This window comes from Bacillus rossius, chromosome 3, assembly GCF_032445375.1.
Source record: "Bacillus rossius redtenbacheri isolate Brsri chromosome 3, Brsri_v3, whole genome shotgun sequence".
In the NCBI taxonomy this organism is placed as follows: domain Eukaryota; kingdom Metazoa; phylum Arthropoda; class Insecta; order Phasmatodea; family Bacillidae; genus Bacillus; species Bacillus rossius.
Window position 1 is genome coordinate 64,167,172 of NC_086332.1, and position 17,600 is coordinate 64,184,771.

A 17,600-nucleotide genomic window follows, 5' to 3' on the forward strand; every position below is an offset into this window, starting at 1 on the left:
ATGTCGCCATGGGCACGGTGGCGCGCCCCAATCATGAGGAGGGGAGGGAGCACGCCAGACAACGGCAGGCCCAATTCCTGGCGGCCCACACGCCCATGACTAGTCACCCCCCAACCCCCATCCAGCCAGGTCAGCTGGTATATGTCAGGCAGCACCACTTGTCGTCCGGGGCACGTAACTTTTGTGCGGGGTTGGCGCCCCGATGGTCGGAGCCGCGGGAGGTCCTGTGGAGGACGGGCCCCTCATCCTATGCGGTCCGGACGCCAAGGGGGCGGCCCGCTAAAGTGCACCGGGACGACCTGCGCGTAGTCGCGCACGGGGTCAGAGTTGGCCCAACGACCCCCTCTTCACCATCCCCCACACTCCAGGAAGCCACAGATACGCCGCGGGAAGGAGCAGCACCTGAACCCACCACCCGGGGGGACATGCACACGGGCGACACAGACGTGGGTAGCCCTGATCAGGCACATGAGTGCAACCAACCCGACCTCCGGGACACCCCGAGCAGGTCCCCGGTGCCGCTGGCCACAGTTCCGCACGTCCCCGAGGAGGTGGGGAATCCGTTGGTCTGGTTTCCTGACGAGGAGGGGGAGGAGGTCTGTGAGGAGGAGGACGACGAGCCACTGTGGCCGCTGGACCTCAGCCTGGCGGACGCCACGTTCCGGGTATCCGTGGACGAGCCCGAGGAGGGGGAGGAGGAGCCGGACAGTAGGGATAGGCGCCCCACCCGCAGACGTCGGGCCCCGGTCAGGACGTACTGCGCGGACGACGGCGAGCTGGTAGAGTTCGCTCCTGTCCCCGCCGTGGAGGCGAGCTGCCCGACCACCCAACCAGACACGAGGGGACCTACCACACTCTGCACAGTGGAGACCCCTACCAGCACAGTCCCCACCACACGACCACAGAGGGCCCGCCGACCCCCGGCCTACCTGGCGGATTACGAGTGGTCCAGGTCCCCGTCGAGCTACTCCACCCGGGCGCGGCCCGTAAGGGGCGATCCAGGTGTGCCAACACTCGTGGCCGGACCCCTATCATTCCCCCCGCCCACGTCATCCATTCCACCACCCTGCCACACCCCGACCACACTGACCCCCCCACCCACTTGTCACCATATTGAGCTAGAAGAGGCGCACGTCGCTGCCCAGTCCCAGGGGGGGAAAGGACACGGGTCAGGGCGTAACCCCTTATCATTCATTGAGTGGGAGAGGTATTCAGGGCAGAATGTTTACATCACAACACACCACCACTCCGCCGCGTAGTGTAGGGCTCGCAGTGCGGCGAACGTCAGTGAAGTGCTCAGCGTGTGAAGCGAGGCGTTGATGCACATAGCGGTCTCAGAGAAGGGGGGGCATTTGACGCCGACCGCCAATGCTCCTCTGTCGCATAGACCGCTATGCCTCATCAACGTCTCGCAAAAGCGTGTGCACCGAACGCGCCCGTGCGCGCAGCAAAGTGCAGTTCGTGCGACGAGGCGAACGCCATACAACGAGTGCTACACCGGCGCAAGGATCCGGCCGGGTGTGGCATATCCTTCCGCCGCACTACAACAAATTGTTATAATTATGTTTTTCCACAGGATTTTATTAAACATTATTTTTTATTAATTAATAATTAAGTCTTTGCAAAATCATGTTTCAATGTGCGATTTGTCCCGAACCTGGCCGGTTCAGTTTCCCGCGAAATTCACACGTTTCCGCGGGAGGGCTGGCGGGGGAGGGGGGTCGCGCGCGGCGACACCGCTAGTGTCCTTCGAGAGCTCAACCAGGCCGGCAGCCTGCGCGCAACGCGGAACCTTCAACCTTTGCATTCACCGACATGTAGTTTTCCATAGTGTAATTTCTTTTCAACCTTTTGTACAGTTCCGCGGTCGGCCTAAATTTACCATGAGGTACTTAACTTAATTCAATCAGTGCTCCGAGATGAGTGTTTTCGTCATACGTAAGTACTGTGGGGAGAGTATGTGTTTTTACGTCGGCGCTTCACGCCCAACCTAGCCTACAGGCTACTTAGTTTTGGCCCGCACGGGGCAGCCAGCAGGCGACACGTGCCATCCAACTTAATAACGATTCAGTCCCTGGGACACACCTAGACACCACGTAGAGTCGCCGGAGACACGGGCCTACGTGTTGCTAGCCCAGTTTATCAAGTGTAATGTGTTAGCGGAATAGTTGTTCGCCTAAGTGTAATTCGTCATGTCAGGGCTTATGTATCACCGTCGTACTGCAGTGCGCCACCAAACTTAATAACGATTCAGTCCCTGGGACACACCTAGTCACCACGTAGAGTCGCCGGAGACACGGGCCTACGTGTTGCTAGCCCAGTTTATCCAGAGCTAGGTATTAGTGTAGTGTATTGTGCTTCAAAATATCGTGTGCCATGTCAGAGTGTCTTTTGTAACTTTCGCGTCACGTATACGAGTCTGCCCCTCACGCGCATAAGAATCGTGAGCCGCCACTGAGGAAGTGAGCTGCGCGTGTGACTAGTCGCGTCGGGCAAACCGTTACGGCCAGAACGGGCAGCACCATGTATTGGGCTGTGCTGTATTAAATTCACGAACTATCTGAAGAAGTTTTGTGTTATTATTCAGGCGTCCCGAGTGGCCTCAACAGCTCGGGGGGCCCTACTGCGTTGACCCCTACCTCTAGCCACAAGGCCGAACCTTCCCTGAGATCACGAACTGAACAAAATCACGTCTAAATACTCAGAGGTAGCGGGGACGGCGTCAGTAGTTAGGGGGTGGGAACTCCTTGCCACAGGGCAGATGCCCAATTGCAGGTGTAAATTATCATTATTATTATTATTAATCTAAAAAACGACTTCGAACAGTTTGCAACATCGTAAATGTTGCAACCAAACATTTAACAAATTTTCCAGCCATAATAAATAACAACTATTGAAGAAAACTTTTTTAAAAACTTGAAATAAAAATCGCTAAAATAACATTGTCCCAAATGCGCTTACGCTATTGGAGCAGGATATGTCAATAGAATGCGCTGCACAATGTGTCACCCTTTTTTTTGGCGACTTTCCTATATTGCTCTTCTACAATATTTGGTTGCTATTGTTAATGTTTACCGATTCTTTATCTATGATGAGGTTACGTCAAATGAGATTTTACTGCTTGCAGTTATCTATAATTTAATATTAAAGGTTATTGTGGAAGGTAACGGACAAATTATGTGCGGTTTTTCAGTAGAAAAAATAAAGGCAATAGGTAAAGTTCTAAACAATCCGAATCGACCATTAAAAGAACGATTTAGAGCATTATTCACTTTAAAGAACATAGGAGGGGATGCTTCTATTGAATGTATAAGGCAGTGCTTCAATGACTCGTCTGTACTGTTGAAACACGAGCTGGCATACTGCTTGGGACAGATGCAAGACAAAAGCGCCGTACCGATATTGAAGTCCGTGTTGGAGAACAGGGAGCAAGAGCCTATGGTTAGGCACGAGGCAGGTATGTCCGTTCTTCCTATACTAGTTCAGTGTGATTAAAATTATTTATGTGTTAACACCAACGGTCTGTTGGTGTTATGGGTTGTGGCGTTATGTTACGTCAGAAAAGCTTGCAAAGAAATTCAATGAGATGGCATGAGTGTAAACGATGTATTTTCAACAGAAATATAATGTACATTGAAACGCAGTGTTCACTATTTGGGTGTATTTGCAGCTTACTTCTCTTTTTCCAGGGAATATCTCCCTCTTCCCTTCCTCCATGCGGGGTAATAGCCTAAGTCAATTCGCTTGTACGTCGCAAACACCTCCCAATTTTTTTTCATCCCACTAATGAATTGGTACATTTAGAGCTGATACATAGGGACTTTACTGTTCATTTTTATTGTAAATAACAGTCTTAGAGCTATATACTGTACAGTATATAGGACGAGGGCCTTCAAAGTCTTCTGTAACTACCAAGAAGAGGAGCGCATCCGAAACAAAAGGGTTAAAGTTCCGTATCACATATCCAAGTTTATACCTTGATCCTGTGATACACTATGCTTGCTGTTTTAATTTAGTACGTCGAAAGTTCCTGGTTATAATAAAACCTGTGATGTAACAGTGAAATATGATCGTAAGTTAAATTTTTCACAAGACCTACCCGAAATTTGTTATATTGTGATATTTGAGATTTTGTTTGGCCAGGACCTTTCAGGTGTTCTAAATTAAAACAGCAAGCATCATGTACCACAAGATCATGCCATCAGGATCAAGGGATAAACATGGATACATGATATGGAACAATTACTGAGCATTGCAATTTTAAAAGTAGTTAACCAGGTAAATCATAATACTTAGGTGTGATTCTCCCTCCCAAAAATAACTACCAAAAATGTTTTATAGTACTACAGATATTGATTCTCCCTGCGAAAGGTATTTTTAAATTAATACTAAATTCTGATATGGGTCATTCCATGTCAAGCCAACCAAAAATTTGTAATTTTCAACCTGACCAATTTAGATTTTTATGAAACTTACAGGAATCATTCTCCATAATTATGCAATTAAGAAAATTTTTTCAATACTTTTTATCTAATTGCATTTTTGTGTAATTAATTTTCAAAGTTCTGATAAATCATCATTTTGTAGCTCACCTATACATTGTCAATCTCAAATATCTCAAGTTGTATAAGACTTAGAGAGCTGTTAGACACCTCATTTTAAAGAGCAACTTACAAGGTTTAATTTGTTGTGCTACTTGCTTATGTTGTGTGTAAAAAAAAAAATTTTTTTAACTATCAAAAAAATGTTTTGAAAAAATTTTCAGATAGGTAGTGTATTTAAAAATTTAAGAGAAAATTGTGTTTGTTGAGAGATTATATAAAAAAAAATCCTGAAAATTTAGAGTTGGATCACAGTGGGATCAGGAGTTATACAGTAAAAACTAATAGGTTATGTTAAAGTAATACTGGATTATAATTCTTGATTTGGTCTTTTTACAGGTAAATAAGAGTAGATTCTGAGTTGTAAATCCAATTATATACATAAAAATAATATATGTTCAAACTAAAGAATGAAAGATAAGCATTAGGGTGTTGATGCCATCTCAATTTTTTTTTTTTTTTTTTTTTTTTAAAAAAACTGTGCACTTTCAATGAAAGCCTTGTCAGAGTTGTTTATTCATGTTACTGCAGGAGTGTATGGCTTATCCTCACTCTTTCAATTTTAGCTCAGTTTCCCATTTGCTCTTAGTGAGCTGTCAGTGAACTTGGGAGTCATGTTATATGAATGTGTAATTTTATAAAGTTATTATTATTTTGTGGAAGTGAAATGTGTCAATTAATTAACATATTTAGACTTTAGCACTGAAAATAGAATCATTTAAAACAAAAAAGTACTGTTAGTTAAATTTCAAACCTAGGTAGTTAATTAGTAAAAGGACGTATTATTATTTAGCCCATATTTATTAATTTTGATTATTTATATAATTCTGAAATTAGTTATTAACCATTTTAATAGTTCATTATTTACCTAATACTGTATGATTTTAATACAAAATGGATGAATATGGTATTTCAAACATTGGTCGGTTTATTGTTATAATCTATTTAGGAACCTTCGTCATGTTTATTATAAGAAAAACTTAAGATGTGTACTTAAATACAAATATTTTGAGTCGTAATTCCAGTTTACATAAGGGTGACAAAATAAGTGATGGGTGTCGTAAAGCTGTACTAAAACGTCCAGAGATTTTAACCAAAACAGAAGACTGTGTTTCTGATAACTCTGAACTACAAGATGTTTTGTATGTTTCTGAGGAAGTAATTCAAAATACATTGTAAATTCCAGAGAAATTAAAGGCAATTGATGTTCTGAATAAAAGTCTGAATGATATAGAAGAAACTCCTATTTAAAAAAAAAGTTTATATCAAAAACATATCCAGAAGAGAAATTAAAAAAAAAAAAAAAAAAAACTTGTTGTCTGTAAAGTCGATTTACGGACGATAGTTTAACGTGACATCATAACAAAACATTGATGAAATGATTGATCAAGAAGAAAATGAAATATCATATTCGGCCTGAGACTGAGCAGTAATAGGTTATTGCAACCAAACCATTTAGGCATTAAAAATATTTATTCTGCGAGGAAGAAATTTTTTAAAAATTTTTCTATCGTTTGTATGATAAAATCTACCTCTGCATACTTTTATGAATAAAACTGAATCATTTTTATTGAATTATGACATTTTGTATGGATACAAAGAAGGAGTGAAATGAAATCTACAATTTAATTAATAAATTTACTTTTATTTGTATTATTTAATTCAAATATATTTATTACTTTTGAAGTGTCGTGCCCACCGTATTAATTTTTACAAGTACAAAAAAAAATATCAGCCGCCAGGATTTGATCCGTCAACCTATCGATTGGTAGTCAGCGTTGCTAACCGCACAGCCACGAGGCCATATTGGAAACAATTGTTTCAGATGTTATAAATTAATAACATTCTACGCACAATATTTTTTTGAATTTCTTTTAACTAGCATATTATCTGTTGGACTCGAAATATTTACACGCTTGTGGGCTCATAACTATAATATGGTGTGTGATTTAGTTGATCAAATAATAACTCATGACAAATAATTACCAATGTCAAACTAAAGCATGAAAAGTATACCAGCAATAAATATTTAGTTAGACAGCTAAAACAATACTCATACAACACAGTTTAAATATACTGATTTACACTAGTAATTAAAATAATACGTACTTGTAAGAACTCCATTTCCTTGCGAATATACTCCCGTGGCGCGGTGCACAACAATAACCTCGAGTACGCCGCCACGTGCCGGCCGAGTTCTCTGTGCCGTCCGCAACGTACCAGAGAGATGCCACGCATGCGTAAACAGGACACATCCATAGTGGGACATCCGTAGTGGGACATCCGTAGTGGGACAATTTTTTGTGCGTGCAGCCAGCGTTCATCGATTTATTAGACGTCACGTCAAAAAAAAACTTGACAAGCTTTTTAACCTAAGTATTTAATTTAAGTCCAGGTAGCCTTGACTCTGTAAAAGATTATGACAGTGAAATAACTGAACAATTAAAAGAAAAGTACAATGCTATTTTAGACAGAAATATTAAAATGTAGATTTTAACACTTCCAAGAAGTTGGACTCTAAAAAAAAATTGAAATTTAATTTGGATTCTCAAACTATAGCAAGAAAAGCAAAGAAAGCTTTTGGCTGAAATAGGTGTAATGTAATCCTCAAGTCCAAGGCCTGGCAGAACATTAGACTCAATAACAGTTGCTTTAGTTAATGAATCTATGAAAATTATGAAGTGAGTCGTCAAATGCCTGATAAAAATGTCTTTGTTTCTATGGTAAATGTATACATGTTCAGAAGTTCTTAATTCTGTGTAGTTTAAGAGAATCATATGTCCTATTTAAGGAGCTTTTCCCTTACCATAAAATTGGATTCACAAAATTTTGTGAGCTTCGCCCTAACCATTGTGTTCTTCCGGAGTTCAGTGGGACACACACTCTTTGTGTATGTACCACACATTAAAATGTCAAATTAATGGTGACCCAGTGCAAACTATGCAAACTACCTGAATTGGCCAATGGCGAACTCTTGATTAAAACATATAAAGATGTAATAAACAATATAATTTGCAAATCCCCAACTGCTAAATGTTATTTCTCAGATTGTTTTATTTTCCCAGAAAGTAATGTTTTGAAGACTTTAAGTTTGAAGAAGCTTTTGAGTTAAATAGTATTGGAAATGTTACTTTCAAACAGTGGATGCCAATTGATAATAAATGTGTCCGGGAAAATTGTTACAAAATCCACAGAAGAATTTTTAGATTATTTTTTAGAGTTTGCCAAAACTTTGGAGACACTCTTTCATTGCAGTTCAACAGTCTTCCTACTTACAACATTTGAAAGAAACCCTTCCTGAAAACTGATGCATTTTTCTTTGCGATTTTGCAGAATATTATTCATTTGAACTACAAGATGCTGCCAGGGCTTCCACTGGAACAATGCTCAAGCAACAATTCATTCATTTGTCATATACTATGTCAATGAGGAAAATAAGAATTTGGAGCATCTATGTTTAGTTATTATTTCTGACTGTATGGTGCATGATACAGTTGCTGTCCATTTATTTCAAAGGCTCATGATTGATTTTCTTAAAGGGGAACTGTCCAATAAAATCAAAAAATCATTTATTTTTCAGATGGAGCAGCATCACAGTCAAAAAATAAATCAAACTTTCTTAATCTATGTAATCATGAGACAGATTTTGACATGAAGGCCGAATGGAAATTCTTTGCATTATCACATGGAAAAATGCATGTGATGGTGTTGGAGGAACCGTAAAAAGATAGCTGCATTGGCCAGTTTGCGAATGCTCCATAATGAACAGATAATGACTCCTTGCCAACTGTATGACTGGGCTAATGTAAACATAATGTTTGTACCTATATACTACTAATGAAGAGCATGATACAGAAGAAAGAATCTTGAAGATTAGACTTGAAACAGGAAAAACAATAAAAGGCAAACAAACATTTCACTGTTACATTCCACAAAATGAAACTAGGATCCTGGTTAAAAAATATTCTTTTTCAGAAGAATCAAGTATAGAAATAGTTTCATCTGAAAAACACTGTTGAAGATCTGGACATTAATGATATTGTTGGCTTTGTTTTATGTCAATACTCAGAGAAGTGGTGGTGAGGTTGTGTGCTAGCAGCAGAAGAGGATCATGTGAGAATGAGCTTCTTGGAATCACATGGCCCTTCTCTATCATTCAAATACCCCCAATTTTCAAATATATTAATGTTCATAAAAGGGAGGTGTTGATCCTACAACTACAGGAATATTTTTTTTGATTAAGACATGATTAAACCAACAAGGCCAATAAGAAATTATCTATTAAATTAAAAAAATAATTATGGTAGGTAAGTTTTATTTTTTAACAAATATGTTTTAAAATGCTTACTAAAGATGTTTTTTTTTATTTTACAAGGTAAAACATAAAGGCTTATCTTTCCTCCTTTTACGTTTTTGATATTCTAAATAAGTGGATTTACAACTCAGAACTACTCTTATTTACCTGTAAAAACACCAAATCAAGAATTATAATCCAGTATTACTTGAATATAACGTCTTAGATTTTACTATAACTCTTGATCCCATTGAGATCCCACTTTAAAATTTCCAGGATTCCATTTACATAATATCTCAAAAAACATTTGTGATTTTTTCACAAATTTTAAAAAACACTTATCTCAAAAAAATTTTCATAAAGAGTTTTTGAAAAATTTTTACCCAACATAAGCAAGTAGCATACCAAATTAAACCTTGCTGGTGGGTGCTGCTTAGACTCTAGTAGGTTCCCGAACCACTAGTGGCGCCCTCTAGTGCTGGGTGCCAATCCGTTCTGATCCTTGTCGTCCTCTCATTCCTGGGGCCTACTCGCTTGGTGCAAGTGACTAACTCGTTGAGCGGGTCCCAGTGGTAGTGAGTATGCTGAGGGCTCGGTCGTGCCGTGGTCGGGGGGGAAGTCCAACTTGCTCCAGTCGCTACTCACTGGGTCACCTGCTTGGTCTTAGTGGGTGTCTCCGAGGGCACACATCCACAAGTGTATGAATTCCCCAAGCCGAGCACTCTCAGATTTGCTTGGTACACTTACTCATGCAGGATTCCAGCTTGAGATATTTGAGACTGAAAATGTATAGGCGAGCCACAAAATAATGGTTTTTTAAAAACTTTGAAAATTAATTAGCCTACACAAAAATGTGATGAGATAAAAATGTTTTCAAAATAATTTCTAATTTTACTATTATGGAGAATGATTCCTGTAAGTTTCATTAAAATCTAAAATGGTTGGTATGACCCAATACTTTGTAGTGCAAATGGCAGTGAAGTCTTGCAAAGAATGCACACTGATTGGCCTTGTGTCAAAGCTTGCATTGGCATGTCTGTTTATTATTTTCGTTGCTGGATGTTTGTCACATGCTTTACAAAAATTTTTTGTCAATGTTTCCGGAGTCATACAAGTATTTTATTATTTTTTATTAAGTACATCATTTTATTGTAACTCGTTAAATTAAATTGCCTTTATCTTTGAATTCATCCAGTATTTTACAGTTTCGTTTGCTAGGAGAGATGAGTATGAAGAGTAACATCTAACTTATCTTAATGAGATGAATATAAAATTTATAAACTTGTCTATATTTTGTGTATATTTCACATATATTTACATATTTTAGTTACAGTACTTACTTGAAGATACGTAGTCTGAAATGGTTTTTGCAAATTAAACACATTTGTTTTCAATTGTTGAGTTTAATAACTGCAGCAAGGCGAGGTCAGGTCATGATATGAACTGGCTGACTGAGTTCGCCTTCATGTGGACGTATAGTGAGGTAGTGTGTAGAACAACTTGCTTGCATCTACGGTACAACTCTAGGTTTAGTGACCTTGCAATGGCACTTGTTTACGCGTGTTGCTTTAGTTTATTTAAAGACCTTAGTTGTGAGGGAGAGGCTGAAATGATTGTTGATTGACCAATGTCTTGCCACTATTTTTTTATTTATTAGAGATAAAGTTTGGATTCAAGTGCCAAGAGGTCTGTCCCTTAATACACAGTCTTAATCATTTGCGTGCACGGAAATGCAACAGTCGCGTGATGTTCCAGCTGAAGCGCTGGGTGCAATTGGCTCCCCCGACCTGCTCGGGTTCTTGGAGGCGTTCCTGGACGATCCGGTCGTGGAAGTGAAGGAGACTTGTCAGCTTGCCGCGGAGCGCCTCAGGTGGCTGGCCGACCCAGGCCGCAGCTCGGAGAGGCTGTCCCTGAACCCGTACTCGTCCGTGGACCCGGCCCCTCCCGCAGTGGAGGCTGACGTGGGCGCCTTGAAGGCAGTGCTGCTGGACAACGGCAAGCCCCTGTTCGAGAGATACCGCGCCATGTTTGCCCTCAGGAACCTCCACACGGAGGCCAGCGTCCTCGCGCTGGCAGAAGGTCAGGTCCTGTTGCAGGTGTCGCAAGAGCTGTCTTGTCACAGAGCACACTTACCTTTAGAAGTACAGATGATGATTCGTGGAAAAAAAGATGTTCTAGGTCTACTAATGACTGTGACCTCTATACTGTTTTGGTTGAAAGAAAATACTTGTGACAGTATGTATGTAGTTATTTTCAGTACTATCTGTACCATAGGAGCTGGATTCTCATCGGAAGCGAATATGCTTCTTTTGCCGGACAGAGCCAATAGGGAAATAAATTTTGCTACTATACAAACATTTTAAGGCTAAAAAATAGTCCAATTTTCTCGTGATAAATCATCATCCCTAATAAGTCATTCTTGTGTAACATTGTTTCGTATTGAGTAATAATTTTTTTTTAACCCAACAGTATGGACCTCTTTTGAGATAGCTTATGTATGTCCAGATGTCACAGTTTTATCTTGTAAATGGGATAAAAATTGTGATGTTCACAAAATACATTGACCCAACACAGGAAATATTGTTTGAAAGAGAGTAATAAACTATCCTTGTTTAGTTGACAGTTACATGAAGTTAATAATTACTTTAATCTTTGTTGATGACTAGAACAAGCAGAACATAGTTTGTAAAGTATGGCTAATAAGTTGGTGTGCAAAATGCTTGCTGCAAAAATGATCATACCACAAAAGGGGATGGAAGTGTTAAGTTCAAGAACTGTCTTTCATAGGAACCTGCTTTATTGTATGAGGTGATGGAGTATAAAATGTATGCAAGTAAAATTGTTAGTTTTAATGTCCATGTTTGACATGTGTAACATTACTAAAATGGTGTAATATTTTTCTTTGCTTCAAGTTATGACTCAGCAAGGTGGCCTTACTCACAACATGCTATTGTTTACTTGTCACACCTTATTGTTAAAATGTGAATAGTTTATTAATAAAAATTTTCTTGTGATTATCTGGTCTGTTGCTGTATGCTAGGCAGATTTGCAATAGTTTGTTTTACATATTTTTACAGAGATTGGTTCTTTAATTTTTATATATCACACTGTTTGATAATCAAATAACATTGGATTTTCTTGGTAACATATACGTGTAACACAACCATGTTGGGTAATACTGCTAGGTTAAGGCACTGCCTGAATTTTTGCATAATGACATTTCAATGACCTTAATCAAATGTTGACTAAAATTTTACTAGATTATTTTATCAAAATCAATTCCTCGAATTTCACATGCCATCAGTGGCGTAGCGTGGGTGGGGCGGAGGGGGCGGCCCGCCCCGGGCGGCAGCCCGCGGGGGCGGGTCGCCGGTGAAGCGGGTTGAGATCTGATCTATGATTCATTCATTACATGTGTCAGACACACTATAATGTTACATTTTTATCTACAATTTTGCGCACCAACTATTTTTTAATATTTATTTAAAAGAAAAACTGCGAAATCACTGACAGAGCTCTTTATAACGTTTGTTTGTTTACATCGAACGGCAACATCGCATCACGGCGCGCCGCCCGGCGCGCGCGAGCTGAGTTGAGCGGCACTCCTTATTATGTTAATTACTCATACAAAATCTTTTGTTTCACACGTCGGCCCGTGTCGATACCTCTCTTTCGCACTCATTGAATTACGCATTGTACTGTAAAGTTTGACCTTAACCCAGGGCAAACCAAACTATTTCCACAAACCGGGACACAGTAAAACTCCTATATTGCCCCGTACCACGAGCGCAGGTAAACCCAAAAAAATATTAAAACCCAAATTAATAGCAGGCTTAAAAAATACTAATAAGGTTGCTAACAGTGAGAGGAGGCAGCAAGTTAAAAAGACGCAAAATTTATATGACAACATTTAATATATATATATATATATATATATATATATATATATATGTGTGTGTATATATATATATATATATATATATATATATATATATATATATATATATATATATATATATATATATATATATATATATATATCATAAAATCGTTTCATCACAAATCGGCGCATCCATCATAAAATACATACCATATTACTACTTATAAAAAAATAGCTATATAATAATACTAAAAAAATACTTTAACAATTCCCCCCAAAAATTATAATTTGATCATATACTTCGGAGCTCCGAAAATTAAATATAATTACCAAAAAGGCATTAAAATACATAAGAACATATTAATACAAATACAAATATAGATACGCACCGGGCGTATCACCGCTGTAAATACCAATTAACATAGGCGAAATCTAGCAAAAAAAACACACACTAACATGCAAATAAAACTCTGCGCTTTAAAAACCCTCTTAGTGGAAAGTAGAGACCGTTTCGTGCAAGAAGCAATTGACTTTGCTAAGACTCTCTGCGAAAAACTCGGAATCGAACTCAAAACGAGAAGAATTCGCAGGAAAAAACGCATGCATGGCGATGAATCTTCTGAAGATGCAGCTTTGTCTCACGAACAGGAAATCCGTCGAGAGATTATCGCATCATTCGACAAGATCATTCAAGAAATGACGACTCGATTCCAGCAAATTCAAGAAATATCGGACAAGTTCGGATTTTTGATGCCAGCGAAACTTTTGGACAGCAAGTTCGAGTGTGATCTTTCCCATGTATTAGAAGACATCGACAAGGACGAGTTTCAGATGGAGCGGAAGCGTCTTCAGCAGTTTGTTGTTGTTGCCTGTTCTGAATCAGAGGAAGATATAAGTGGTAAAGGACCACTGGAGCTCCTCCAGTTCATTCAAAAACTGAATCTCGTAATTTCGGTTTCAAATATAGTCATCTTGATTCGAATATATTTGACTTTGGCGATTAGTGTTGCAAGTTGTGAGAGAAAATTTTCGAAGTTGAAGCTAATAAAAAATTACCTCATATCTACTATGAGCTCCGCTAGACTATCAAACTTGGCTATATTGTCGATTGAACAAGAATTGGCTGCTAATATTGATTTTGACAAAGTTATTTCTGACTTCGCTGCTCATAAGGCCCGTAGAATCCGCTTGTAAAACCGCTCATCCTATTTTAACTTCAATAAAAGGTACCTCATTGCATGTGAAATTTAATTTTAATTAAGCACCTATAGAATGGGGGCGGCAAAATAGGTCTCCCGCCCCAGGCGCCGAGATGGCACGCTACGCCACTGCATGCCATCACCAAAAAGTCAGTACCACAGCATTTTTTTTTGTCCTTCGAGGTATTTATTACTCGAATGTATACGAAGATAAACATTTCAGACATGTTCTAAATTATTTAGCAATGTGATTTTTCAGTCATCATTTTATTGGCATTAATATGTTTATGGCAATTTAGTGCTATCCGAAAATTATCGAAATAAATTTTCTTAATCATTTTTTAAGTTTTCTATTTGATAAAAAGAAGTAACTCACAAAACTTAAATATGTTACTTTAAAAACATATTTCAATGGTAAATAAATCACTTTGAAGCAGTGTTTATCTTCTAGGACACTAGAAAAAATTAATATATAAACTTCTGAAGGGAAAAATCTTATCAAATATAACTTACTTACTAGAATTTAACAGCTTTTAATTTTCATTTAAACCATTCATGTAAGTGCAATCATACATGCTTTTTGAATGGAATTGTATAAACGTACTGTATATTTATTTTGTGATAGGCCTTTATTTTAAATTACTAAATGGCTGTATATGAATAGTTGGTAATCACTTTGCTCAGAACATATTAACCCATAAATAAAATCACAAGTTATTAGTAAAAAGTATAATTTTTTTAGGCAGGATACTTGTAAACTGGGCACTGCACTAATTAATACATAAAGAACAATCTTATTTATATATTTATTTATTTATTTATTTTATTTTGTTATTCTGTGGATCTCACATGGAGTTGAGTGCTCTGGGTTATAGGACAAGTCAATTTGTGTGTGTGTGTGTGTGTGCGCACGTGCGTACATGTGTGTGTTTTTGCACACACAAATATGAATACAATATAATACAGAGTACATCTCACATTTAAAATGGCATAAACTTAAGTAAGTTTTCAGATTCCAAATATCGTAAAAGGTCTTTAATCAGTTATTTTATGGTTCAGCATATTCCGTAATGTGGAACCAATCGAGCAGCTCATGTGCAGATTGTGCAGATTTTTTCGGTGTAGTTCCAAAGTGACAATGGTCGCCAGGTCTTATTACTACGTGGTTTTTTTTTTTTTTTTTTTTTTTTTACTCAAGAGTTTATCATTGTTGCTGGTTTTCATTTGAGGTCAGTGTAAACTATTTTGTGGTGTCCACATTTTGGACAGTCAGAAAAAGTCAGGGAGTGGAAATGGATCAGGGAAAGTCAAGGAATTTACTTTAAAACTTGGAAAAGTCGTGGAAATTCTTCAGTGATGTAATTTGAGGGGGAAAAGTCATGCTCTGGTATGTCATCACCTAGACTCTGAACACTTTTTCCAGGTGGTGTTTTCATGCATAGTCGTACATACTGTTAAACCAGCGTATGCAAGGTTCTGTTTGAAATAGTGCAGCTGCAGGGATGGTGGAGGTTGGATTGTCTTTATCTCATTCAGTAAATTGCAAAATAGGTAAATTATTGTAAAACATTTCTCTGCAAAATTTGTAATTTCGGTCATGGAAAAGTCAGGGGGATTTTTCTAAAGATTTGTATGGACACACTGTGTTTTCTAGCAGGTTAAATTTCACATTTTCATAAATTAGTAAAATAATGATGTGGCATGGCTGTAGTCCTGAATCAGCTGGATCAAAGACTTTCACCTTGTAATTTAGTCTTAAAACTCATAAAAATTTCATTTACAGAGCATGCTGAAAAATATAGGTAACCCTTTCTTAATTCTGCGTACTGACAACACTGAAATTGGTCTACTTAACCGTCATAGATTCCATGTTTCTTTCTTCTTTTTTTCTTTTTTTTTCTATTCTTGTTTGTCACTATGCTCCATTAGCCATCACTTTATTACAGTCATTGTCCAGTGTTGACTTTTGCTAATTTTGGTGAAACTTCTCAAGAATGTGTCAATAGTGAAAGTATTTACTGTGGACATATGTGCAGATGTTTTTTTTCTTAGTGATAGTTAAACATTTTTTAACTAATTCAGGGAAAAAAATACTACACATAGATCATAATCAACATAGGGAATCAAAAACAAAATCCACCATCACATGTAGTTAATTGTAGTGTAAGGATTCATTTGAAGGGAGGTTTAAATGTCCTGTTCTAGACCATTGAAATAGAATGCTGTTGCAGTCACAGTATGTATGTTTAACTGATCATGGAAGTCTGAAAATTTACAATTTTTCATTTGAGGTATAATTTCTAGTTTGTTGCCACTGGCGAACATGTCATCTCAGAAGATAATAAAAAAAATCAATTTTAACTGCTAAATATCATAAATTTGATAAGCAGCAATATTTAACTTTTTTTTCTTTAGTTTTTTTTTTAAATTTTTTTATTGATACCGCATAAAGACAATAAAAACTGAAAACTTTGAAATTCATTACAGATATATTTGAAATTCTCTGTATACTCACCAAAATAGTGACATTTTAGTTGTAGGAGTGAATGGACTAGTGTGTGGCGTACCGGTGCAATAACATGCCATGCTTGCCTGCAGGTTTGTGCACAGGCAGCGCACTCTTCCGCCACGAGGTGGCGTTCGTTCTGGGCCAGCTGCAGAGTGCGGCGAGTGTGCCCCACCTGGTGCGCACCTTAGAGGACCGCTCGGAGAACGAGATGGTGCGGCACGAGGCAGCGGAGGCCTTGGGGGCCGTGGCCTCTCCCGAGTGCCTTGAGGTGCTGGGACGCTACCTGCGCGACGAGGCGCGCGTGGTGCGCGAGAGCTGCGAGGTGGCCCTCGACATGTGCGAGTACGAGAACAGCCTCGAGTTCCAGTACGCCGACACCCTGGTCCAGATGGCCTGCTAACCGTCGCTGCTTTCTGCTGTCGTGTAAATAAAGTGTGTGTTCACTCCACCTTGTTTCCTTTTTACCTCAACTCTGCTCAAGTATCCTATTTAAAATAACTAGCTTGTGTAAACATGATTGAATCAGTCTTTGGAAAAAAAAAAAAATTACTGCCCCTTAACTGATACTGAAAAACTATGTTCAAACTATTTTTTCAAACTATATTTACAGTGGCTGAGCTCTCTCCAGCATGACTAAGGCGTGATAGGCTTCGGCCTGAGACGCACTTAGGTCCCTCCCTAACCCGGACCCCTCCCAAACACACTTAGTTTTTAATGAGGTTAGGAAAAAAATAAATAAATCTTACTCCTATCAAGCGCCCAACCCTCGCATGGTAGACTCTTTCTACTCTGACCAATTCTTCTTCCTGAACCATCCTGCTTGTAATTAATGCATGAAATTTTGCATCCCGCATGAAAGTGCCCAGGATTTTCCCTCGGTCTATGGAGGTTTTACCTGTGCCCAACTTATCTAGTTATAGTCCAGTATTATGAAGGGGAGTTAGTCATGGCGCCAATTGCAGCCATGGCTGGCCAATCCCCGAACAAGCACACGATGCATGCTCCCTTGTCTGCATGGCTTAAACCCAGCATGAATAGGCGTAAAGGCTTCGGCCTGGGACGCACCTAGAGTCTTCCCTAACCCAGACCCTCCCAAACAAAATACACTTAGTTTTAG

The 17,600-nt window shown here is 39.0% G+C and overlaps 1 protein-coding gene across 1 annotated transcript; it reads left to right on the top strand.

Annotated features, from left to right (window-relative positions):
• The first annotated feature begins 3,045 nt into the window (after positions 1-3,045).
• LOC134530803 (deoxyhypusine hydroxylase) lies at positions 3,046-16,931 on the top strand. The gene is made up of 3 exons (XM_063366013.1): positions 3,046-3,457; positions 10,651-10,974; positions 16,573-16,931. Exons 1-3 carry the CDS (start codon positions 3,178-3,180, stop codon positions 16,881-16,883), a joined length of 915 nt encoding a protein of 304 aa, XP_063222083.1. The 5' UTR covers positions 3,046-3,177; the 3' UTR covers positions 16,884-16,931.
• Positions 16,932-17,600: the final 669 nt, after the last annotated feature.

Bases quoted from the DNA above. Each gene is read 5' to 3' on its own strand.
- LOC134530803 (XM_063366013.1), top strand. From the start codon at position 3,178: ATGTGCGGTTTTTCAGTAGAAAAAATAAAGGCAATAGGTAAAGTTCTA. The intron at 3,458-10,650 runs GTATGTCCGTTC...GTGATGTTCCAG, and splicing joins TATGGTTAGGCACGAGGCAG to CTGAAGCGCTGGGTGCAATT. The intron at 10,975-16,572 runs GTCAGGTCCTGT...GCTTGCCTGCAG, and splicing joins CGTCCTCGCGCTGGCAGAAG to GTTTGTGCACAGGCAGCGCA.